Genomic DNA, 9,636 nt, shown 5'->3' on the forward strand with positions numbered 1-9,636 from the left:
ACAAATAACAGGCTTCAGCCCCATAACCTCTTATAGACATGTTTAACTTTAAGCATAAGCTCATCCATGTAAGTCAAAGGGGTGTTTCAGATGGGTAAACTTAAAAATACCTAAGTGAGCAGAATGGGGATACAATTTGCCCACTGCATTCTTATGACATGAGCAAAAAATCAGGATAGAGCAAGCACTGCCATATGTCTCTATTTCTTTTGCTACAGATATCTATTAACTGTTGCAATGTTTTTATCCAATATTAAGAATAGCTTAAGTTTAGTACAATGTTAGCAGATTTTGTACTTATATGTTTCAGGTTTTTGGTTTGAAGAAGTACATTTCTTTTGTAAAAATACTGTTAGGATTTCTTATGGAATCTTTGCTAAATAACATACAAACATAGCTGCTGCAGTAGTATCAAAACACCTTTTTCACAATGAGAGAAATATCACTGCAGATAAAACCGTTAAGAAACACTTTCCTACTTTCTCCTCCTCCTTCTCCCCTTCAGTAGCTGAAAAGCCAATAAAACATTTCTCCACCTCCCACACATTTCAGAACTGGATCTGGATCTGTGTGCATTTACCCAAAGCATGCTTTCAGACTCGGGAGAGGTGACAGAAATGAGCTTGTGCACTAGGGAACTGCACTTTCAAACACAATTCTACACTTTTATATGGTCTTGCTTATACGCTACGGGTTTTAAACATTTTTGATCAACTTCGAGACAGCCTGGGGAAAATGTCTTGGATACACTTGCATTTGGCTAATCAGACATTATATGAATCTGTAAATGGTACAGAAGTGAGAGCTGTTGCTGACAACGATACCATAGATCCAAGATGGGTTGAAGACTCCTTTCCAGGATTAGAAATACTGTGCACTATTTATATTACCTATGCTGTGATCATTTCAGTGGGTCTCCTTGGGAATGCTATACTCATCAAAGTCTTCTTTAAGATTAAATCAATGCAGACGGTTCCAAATATTTTTATAACCAGCCTGGCTTTTGGAGACCTGCTACTTTTGTTAACCTGTGTGCCAGTTGATGCAACACGCTACATTGTGGATACCTGGCTCTTTGGAAGAATTGGCTGCAAGCTGTTGTCCTTTATCCAGCTAACTTCAGTTGGAGTATCAGTGTTCACTTTAACTGTTCTCAGTGCTGACAGGTGGGTCTGAAGCAAATTGGTTTGTTAAGAAGTACTTGCGCATGAAGTTCAGAATGAATGAGAAGACAGAATCTGTCCCTTTGCATTAATCAGTAACATTTTGTCCTCAGACAGAAAAGCATGATGTTAAATGATCAGACTAAAATCTACATCTCTTTCCAATTAAAAAAAATAACAATGTAAGCTAAAAGTCGATATTAACTGGAAAAGTGGCAGAATTATTTATATGCAAGACAATTTAGAAAGAATTTTGAAAAAAAAAGCCTGACCTTTTAGTACTTGGAAGCATGTAGAAAACACATTTTTTCTTTAAAAACATCAAGAAAGATAAAGGATTGAAGGGAGGGAAAAGACTGTATATTGGTGCTACCTAGTGGTGCCTGGAAGAAATCAGGAGAATGAACAGTAGCGATAAGAAGATGACTAATGACAACGGGAATTTTTCCATTAATTTTATTCCATCAGCTTTGGATGGGGCCCTAAGACTCTAAGAAAACACCAATTGCTTCTTAAGATTGTTACTTTCAAAACTTTTAACAATTTGATGTCTATTACAATGCAATAATAATTTTCATCTTGACAGGTACTTACTATGATTTTGATGCCACACTGCTTTATTTCAGTATTTTCATTGTTTTGGACTTCTAGTTACTGTACCTTTTCTAGTGACATTTTAACTCATAGGTCCTGAAACTAGAATTCAAATTAGACCGAAAGCTTTACTATGACAGCATGTAAGCCTCCATCTCACTGACTTTCAGTGTTGAAGAATACAAAAGGTTTTTGAATGCTAGCAAACCGAAGTACTGTCTATTCTATTTAGTCACTACTACAAAATTGTGACACCATTGCCATGGCATGCCAGCAAAGAGAGTCAAAGGATTGCATCCCCTTGTTCACATAGCCGGGCTTGCAAAACCGCACATGTAGATGCAGCTACACCAACAGAAGAGTGCCTGTTGTTCAGAAGGGGGGAAAAACCTCTTCTACTGGCATACTTTAAATTTGATAGAGGGCTCTGCCAACATAGCTATAGCAGCATAGCTACCGTGGCTGCAGTTCTGTAGTATAGGCAAGCCCAAATAGTAACTGGGTGAAGTAGCCAGCCTGTAAATCCCCAGTAACACAACATATACTATAGAATTAAGTCGACCAAAATAGCAATGGAGAATGTTGCTGTATTGATTCTTCCTGGAAGCCATGGTATAATTGCTTTACATGGTATTTTAACCCAGTAATCCTATGGTTAAAATCACTCTTGAAGCAGGAGCATAAATGAATGATGATGCTTGGAAAAGTCTGGGATCAGGAGAGTTACGACTGATGTTCTCATCTGCAGCTCTGTTTCTGAATTTGCCTGGAAGTGAGACAGAGAACAAGGTCCTTACCTAGTACAAATTGGCACAGCTCCACTGCCCTTCTTCCATCCTCTTGAGCCATGCCTCCTGCTTCACTATATCCCCTTTCACACCAGCCTCTTGCCCTTTCCATGGATCTCCTCTGCCTCACCCAAGATCCACCCATTCTGAGACCAGGGAAAGTGGTTCCATCTGCTGCTCAGGTCCCTCTGCCCTGTCCTCCTAATTGCCACTTTCTCTCTTTTTCACACGTTCTCCTGCCTACACATTCACCTTGACATTCACCACACATTTCTGCCATTTATTTTGTCTGTCTGACTCAGTCCAGCTCACACAGTCCCACAGGCAGGAATCAAAAGCAGACCAATGTGTATTGATAAGTGCTAAAATGGACTTTAAATGTTGTTCCATAACTGCCTTAAAGCTGTCATCAGCAGTGGTCACAGGGATGTGGGGAGATACAGCTATGATACTGTGCCCTAATGCTTGAAGTTTCATGGGCTTACGCACAGAATTTTGTACAGGGAACCCAAGCCAAGGCTGCCTTCAGCCTGGTCCAAAAACAAGAACAAAGGAGCTGCAGACTGGGAATGGCAGCTACTGCAATTGGTATGGCAGGAGTTAGTGCTGCCCCAGGTGCCACACAGTTGCGCCTGCTAGGAAGCTGTGCTACTATGCCTCTGCTTGAGACATCAGAAAAACTAAAATCCCTTCACCTACTAAGTCCCTAGAGTCTATCTCCAGTAGTAAGCTGATCCATTAATTTCCAAGACTAGGTCTGGGAGCTTCTTGGCTTACTATTCTGCTGAGTATTTCCCTCACTCTCCCTTGTCTTCTACTGATTCGCCACATTCAGCCTCACACTTACATTGAGGGATACACACTCCTTCATCAGCTCTTAGTCTGTATATTTGCCCATTTACCTCTCTTTGCATCTCCATAACTTCAGTATATACAGTTCTGTCCCAATACTAACCTATAATGCCCTCCAAACCAAGCACAAGAGGACAACCTCTTCTCAGCAAGACCTACAAAGCCAAAAGCACTTGGAGCGTCCCAGCCAAGTCATTTGGGAGATAAGATGAATCAGGGGACGAAAGTTTCAGGTAGACTACAGACAACAGGATTTAAGTAGGTGCTTAAGTAGATCCTTAGGTTTTCAACCTCAGTTATGGAGAAGCTAGTAGCACTTTATGTCAGGGGTGGGCAATTATTTTGGGCGGACAGCTGCTTACTGTGCTTTGGCAAGCCATCAAGGTCTGCATGACGGGCAGCCAGGGGCAGATAAATATTAATTTTCTAAATTTTTTAGGGGTCCCACAGGTCAGATAGAATGGCGTGGTGGGCCACATCCGGCCCACAGGCTGCATTTTGCCCACCCCTGCTTATGTCATAACATAGAAAACCAAATGCACTTATATGTGTAATGCGCTTGAAAATAAAATGTACAAAATTAATCTCATATTAATTGCCAAGGTGATTCTATTAATCTTAGTTTGGATGTAGCAGGAATGCATTTGCCTCCAGAAGTTTAAATTATCAGTGCTATAAGACTAATGATGCTGCGTTTATTCTGACACATTGATGTTGGTTATGTTTCTAGATACAGAGCCATTGTGAAGCCCTTGGACCTGCAGACATCAGATGCTGTTATGAAGACTTGCTGTAAAGCTGGCTGTGTCTGGATTGTCTCCATGATGTTTGCTATCCCAGAGGCTGTATTTTCAGATTTATATTCATTCAGCAATCCTGAGAAAAACGTATCTTTTGAAGCATGTGCCCCATATCCTGTATCTGAGAAAATACTGCAGGAAGCTCATTCTCTGGTCTGCTTCTTGGTTTTCTATATTATTCCGCTCACTGTCATTTCTGTCTATTATTTTCTTATTGCCAGAACATTATACAAAAGCACATTCAACATGCCAGCCGAAGAACATGGCCATGCCCGCAAACAGGTATGTAGGATCAGGAAGTCCAGTGTCCAGCTTTTAGAAGTTTAACATATGGATTGAAATCTTAACTTTTAAATGCAAAAGGCTTGCATATAGAATATAAACAATAGACAAGTAACATGCCTCTGTGACATATAATCTATAGGAACAGACAGTAACAGAGCATTTAAGCACATATTTAGGTCATAATGACTTAACTTTAAATATGTCCGTAAGGGCCCAAGTAGACAGGAATGAGTTTCTCTTTGCTGAATGGGAACCGTATTGAACTCAGAAGTCATAGCACCTTCCACTGCATTTTAAACCATTAGAGAAAGAGCCTTGAACTTGTCCAGACTAGAATTTAAGGGTGTGATGTGAACATTTGCTAGCAAACACAACCTTTCTTTAAATCCTAGTTCAGACAAGGCCCCAACAGGTACTATCATAGAATCATAGAAAGTTAGGGTTGGAAGGGACCTCAGGAGGTCACATCTAGTGACCATGCTCAAAGGACCCGCCCCAACTAGATCATCCCAGACAAAGCTTGGTCTAGCTGGGTTTTGAAAACTGCCAAGGATGGAGCTTCCATCACCTCCTTGGGTAACCTGTTCCAGTGTTATACTTCCCTCCTAGTGAGCAAATTCTTCCAAATATCTAACCTAAACTTCCCTTGCTGCAACTTGAGCCCATTGCTCCTTGTTCTGCCATCTGCCACCACTGAAAACAGTCCAGCTTCGTCCTCTTTGCAACCCCCTTGCAGGGAGTTGAAGGCTGCTATTAAATCCCCCCTCAGTCTTCTCTTCTCTAGACCAAATAAGCCCAGTTCCCTCAGCCTCTTCTCACAAGTCATGTGCCCCAGCTCTCTAACCATTTTCTTTGCCCTCTGCTGGACTCTCTCCAATGTGTCCACATCCTTTCTGTAGTGGGGGGCCCAAAACTGGACACAGGACTCCAGATGTGGCCTCCCCAGAGCTGAATAGAGGGGAAGAATCACTTCCCTTGACCTGCTGACAACATGCAGCTCAGTATGCTGGTTGCCTGCCCCATTCAGTAAGGGACCCACACTTTTCCTGATCCTCCTCTTGCTACTGACATAATTGTAAAAACGCTTCTTGTTACCCTTCATTCACATCCCCTGCTAGCTGCAACTCCAATTGCACTTTGGCCTTCCTGACTTCATCCCTGCATGCCCAAGCAATGCCCTTATATTTTTCCCTAGTTATTTCTCCAAGTTTCCACTTCTTACAAGCTTCCTTTTTGTGATTTAGTGTATTGAAGAGTTCCCTGCTAAATCAAGCTGGTCTTCTGCCATACTTGTTAGTCTTCCTGCACATGGGGATGGTTTGTTCCTGATCTTTCAGTAAGGCTTCTTTAAAGTTCAGCCAGCTCTCCTGGATTCCTCTCCCCCTCAGTCTGGCTTCCCACGGGAAGACCACAGTGAGAGAGAGCGGGGTTTCAGACTTCAGTTTTCTTTACCGGAAACACAATGCCCAAAGGCAAAAGAAATCTTTTGCATTTGCTTTATTTTCTGTTTTGCTGTGAAGATGCCTTTTAGTAATGTTTAGGTAATTTATCTAGACTGATTTTCATTAAGCTCAGAGCCTTTCTGGTAGGAGCACTAATTGCATAAATGTGTCATTAACTATTACTAACACTAGATATTGTTTTTCCTAGATTGAATCCCGCAAGAGAGTTGCAAAAACTGTGCTGGTGCTGGTTGGTTTGTTTGCTTTCTGCTGGCTGCCTAACCACATCCTCTACTTATACCGCTCTTTCACCTACCACTCTTCTGTAGATGCCTCTGCCTTTCATCTCCTAGCTACTATTTTCTCTAGGGCTTTGGCCTTCAGCAATTCCTGTGTTAATCCCTTTGCTCTTTACTGGCTAAGTAAAAGTTTCCGGCAACACTTTAAAAAGCAAGTTGTGTGTTGCAAGGCAAGACTTCCTACACGGCCTCCTAGCATTACCCACAGTAACACGCCAACCAGAGCCCTATCAGTCACTGGCAGTACACACGGCTCAGAAATCAGTGTAACTTTGCTAACAGATTATAGTATCACAAAGGAAGAGGAAAGTGTTTAGTTTTTCTGCCATGGAGAGGGGGAAGAAACCATGCATTTCCCACAAATATACCAGTGCATCTGGATCCAGCAAGGAGCTGCAGGTAAAGAAGCTGGTGTGCCCCTTGTACTCTATGCGGGGAGATCTTCAGCAGGAGTTCCTGATACCTTCCGTTACACAATCAAACCTGTGTGTAGGGAACAGAGAACTGAGAACACAACCTCAATCAAGAGGACAGCACATGTTCCTCATGAGCAATGTGCACCTCTCCCTGAGGTTCCTGCATTGAGCAGACAACACAACATTCAGCTGAGCGGAAGGCATATTTTTGTATTGGCTCTGAGTTTGCAGAGCTAGAGAGCTGTGATTATGGGCATTCCTTTTTTGGAAAGTATTTATATTGTCTTTCCTTAAAAAGAGAGAAATAAGCAAGTTTTCATAAAATGGCAAACCAGATTTTTTGTTAGCTGTTGCATCATTAATGTCAATGGAAATACACCAGCATAAAACTTCGGTGTTATGGAGAATCAGACTTTGGAGGCCTTTTCTTACTTTTCAGGTTTTGACACAAAATATTGTCTTCTTGGCCTCCTGGATATTCTTTTTGGCCACAGGATATTTCTTCTTGGCCTCCTACACAGTGGACATTTCTGTGGGGAAGGGACTTGTTCAGGGCATCCTTGAATCTCACTGATACTCAACTGCTAGTAAATTCTTGGATGTTGGAGTGACTGTAGAATCAGCTTGACCCTGGCCAGCCCAAAAGGAGGTAAATATAAAGGTGGCCTAAAGTCATGTTTGCTTTCCCTCTCCAGTCATTCACTAAGAACAGTCTGGCTGGAGCAGGAATTGGGTCTCACAAACTTTAAACAATACCTAAAATAATGATCCCTGTACCCCACATCACACACACACAGTTTTTCCCTTTCATGTACAATGAAATAAAAAAAAAAGGCCATGGCTTGTTAGTCATCTAAATTTGGAGTTTAAACTCCATATTTGTGTGTCCTAGTTTATTAACACTTCTGAAAAATGAATCTGTCACATGTTTCTGATCCCTAGAGATTTTTTGTGCTGTTGGCTAAATTCTGTACTTCAAAATCCTTGGGCAGTCCTCACAAAAGTCTTTGAAAATAGCAACTTCTAAGATTCACTTTTTTTCTCAGTTTGCATGTGGCTACTTTTGCTTTGTGTATACATTGCTGTAGATAGTCTAACTTTTTGGAATTGTATGCTGCTAGGAATGTGTTTCCACTACACGTTGCATGTGTGACATTTAAGGATTGGCTATATTACTGACTTAACCTCTCTGTTGCCTATAATATTTGATGTATTAATTTTACCTAACTCGACCCTCATGATATATGCTTCAAAGTGATATATTGGTTAACATCTACTTTTATCAGTGCAATCTGATGTTATCACTCCTTGTATTGATATAACATAACCACCCAGCAGTAACAAATACAACTTATGCAGGCTACTTAGGGAAGAAAGGATTAAGTCTTTCTGGCAGCCTTGGAAAGCCCCATTCAAGTTCAGGCAGTTGAACGGGCATGCTGGACATGGTTTGGAAAAGGATTTTGAGGTGACAGATCAAGTGGATTTGTAATTAAAATCCATACCATATTGTAAAAGAAATAAAATATGCAAAATATGTAGGGATAAAATTCAAAGTAGGGACTCAATCCTGCAAAGCCTACCTTAATCACAGAATCAGAAAATTAGAGATGGAAGGGACCTTGAATGGTCATCTAGTCCATCCTGCCTGAAGCAAGATCATCCCTATCCAAATCATCCCATACAAATCCTTGTCTCACCTAAAGTGACACGGTCAATCCTATCATAGAATCGCAAGGCATTACTACCTTGTGTAAGTACTTCTCTCATACGTGAGAGTTTGTATGCTGGGTCTCTATGTTGCTGTTTTGTAAATGAGATGTAAAATCTTACAGTAGTGCATGCGGTCATGTTGCATGGAAGCTGTGATTTCATCTAGTGATGTTTTATTTGCTCCTGGATGAATTCTGCTCACATTTCATGGTTCTGGTAACTATACAGGCCTCAAGCCAGCATGAGATTTCAATGGAACAAAAGTACTTTGCTGTGTTGGGGCCAAAGTCTTAGCTCACTGCACATATAAGTTCCGGCCGAGTGCTTAGGGCAGTATTACACAGATGAACATTTCAACTATTTACCATTAAACATATTTCTGGCATCTCTTCCTTGATAAAGGGGAATTTTAGTTAAATGATTCTTGACTTTCAATTGTGTGGAACATGATTGTAGCAGTCATGTTATTTGCCCATTTCTAAATATATTTTATATATTTTAAACCAAAAAGTTTAAAAAGCTGACTCTACTTATAATACAGCTGATTTTTTGGTGTTGTAAATCTTTCCAGCTTTGATAAGTGTAAATATTGTTAAAAATGGCTGCTGTCAAGACATTATCAGTATCAATTTGTGCTTATCATACTGTAAGATACTGATTTCAGTTTGAAACCATGTTTCGGTCAGAAAAATAAACCAAATAGTGTCAAAGCATGTTTATGAGTGGTGTATCCTGTAATACTAAATTTCTTTCACAAATATTAGTACCATGTCTTCTAGGCTTTCTTAAAAAGCATAGTTTTTACTTTAACTCATTTAACATGGACTACCTGCTGACAGTCACATGTATCTGCTAAGAATATTACAATGAAAGAATAAGCTAAAATTACAAACAAGGGCAGCCTTTGTACATTTGAATCAGTGGCACTAATGTACGAAGTGCACAGGTTCTATGCAGTGGTTGACACTTGTTCTGCAGCAGATGATCTATTCAGCAGAAAAGTGAGCTGTTTCATGGAAGCAATTTTCTTTGTCAAGATACGTAATCGTGATCTGAGTTTCTGACATACGGGGCCTGATCCTGTCAGTCTGACACTGATAAAAACTTGCACTGCCTACCGCTAAAATGTGCGTACATAAAGACTGAAGAATTGAGGTCTGCTGTAAAACACAACCAGGACTAACCTCCCTGAAGATTCATTTAGAATTACTGTCTCTTTGGCTAAATGGCAAAGGTATTTTCCTTTAAAAATATTAGGTGAGTTATTAATGAGTGACATCCTGG

The 9,636-nt window shown here is 40.6% G+C and overlaps 1 protein-coding gene across 1 annotated transcript; it reads left to right on the forward strand.

The window, feature by feature from the left end:
- Window positions 1-574: 574 nt before the first annotated feature.
- BRS3 (bombesin receptor subtype 3) lies at window positions 575-8,284 on the forward strand. Its single transcript, XM_019536425.1, has 3 exons — window positions 575-1,166; window positions 4,128-4,479; window positions 6,133-8,284. Exons 1-3 carry the CDS (start codon window positions 736-738, stop codon window positions 6,538-6,540), a joined length of 1,191 nt encoding a protein of 396 aa, XP_019391970.1. The 5' UTR covers window positions 575-735; the 3' UTR covers window positions 6,541-8,284.
- Window positions 8,285-9,636: the final 1,352 nt, after the last annotated feature.

Source organism: Crocodylus porosus, unplaced genomic scaffold, assembly GCF_001723895.1.
Source record: "Crocodylus porosus isolate Cpor-Errol unplaced genomic scaffold, CroPor_comp1, whole genome shotgun sequence".
Classification (NCBI taxonomy): Eukaryota; Metazoa; Chordata; order Crocodylia; family Crocodylidae; genus Crocodylus; species Crocodylus porosus.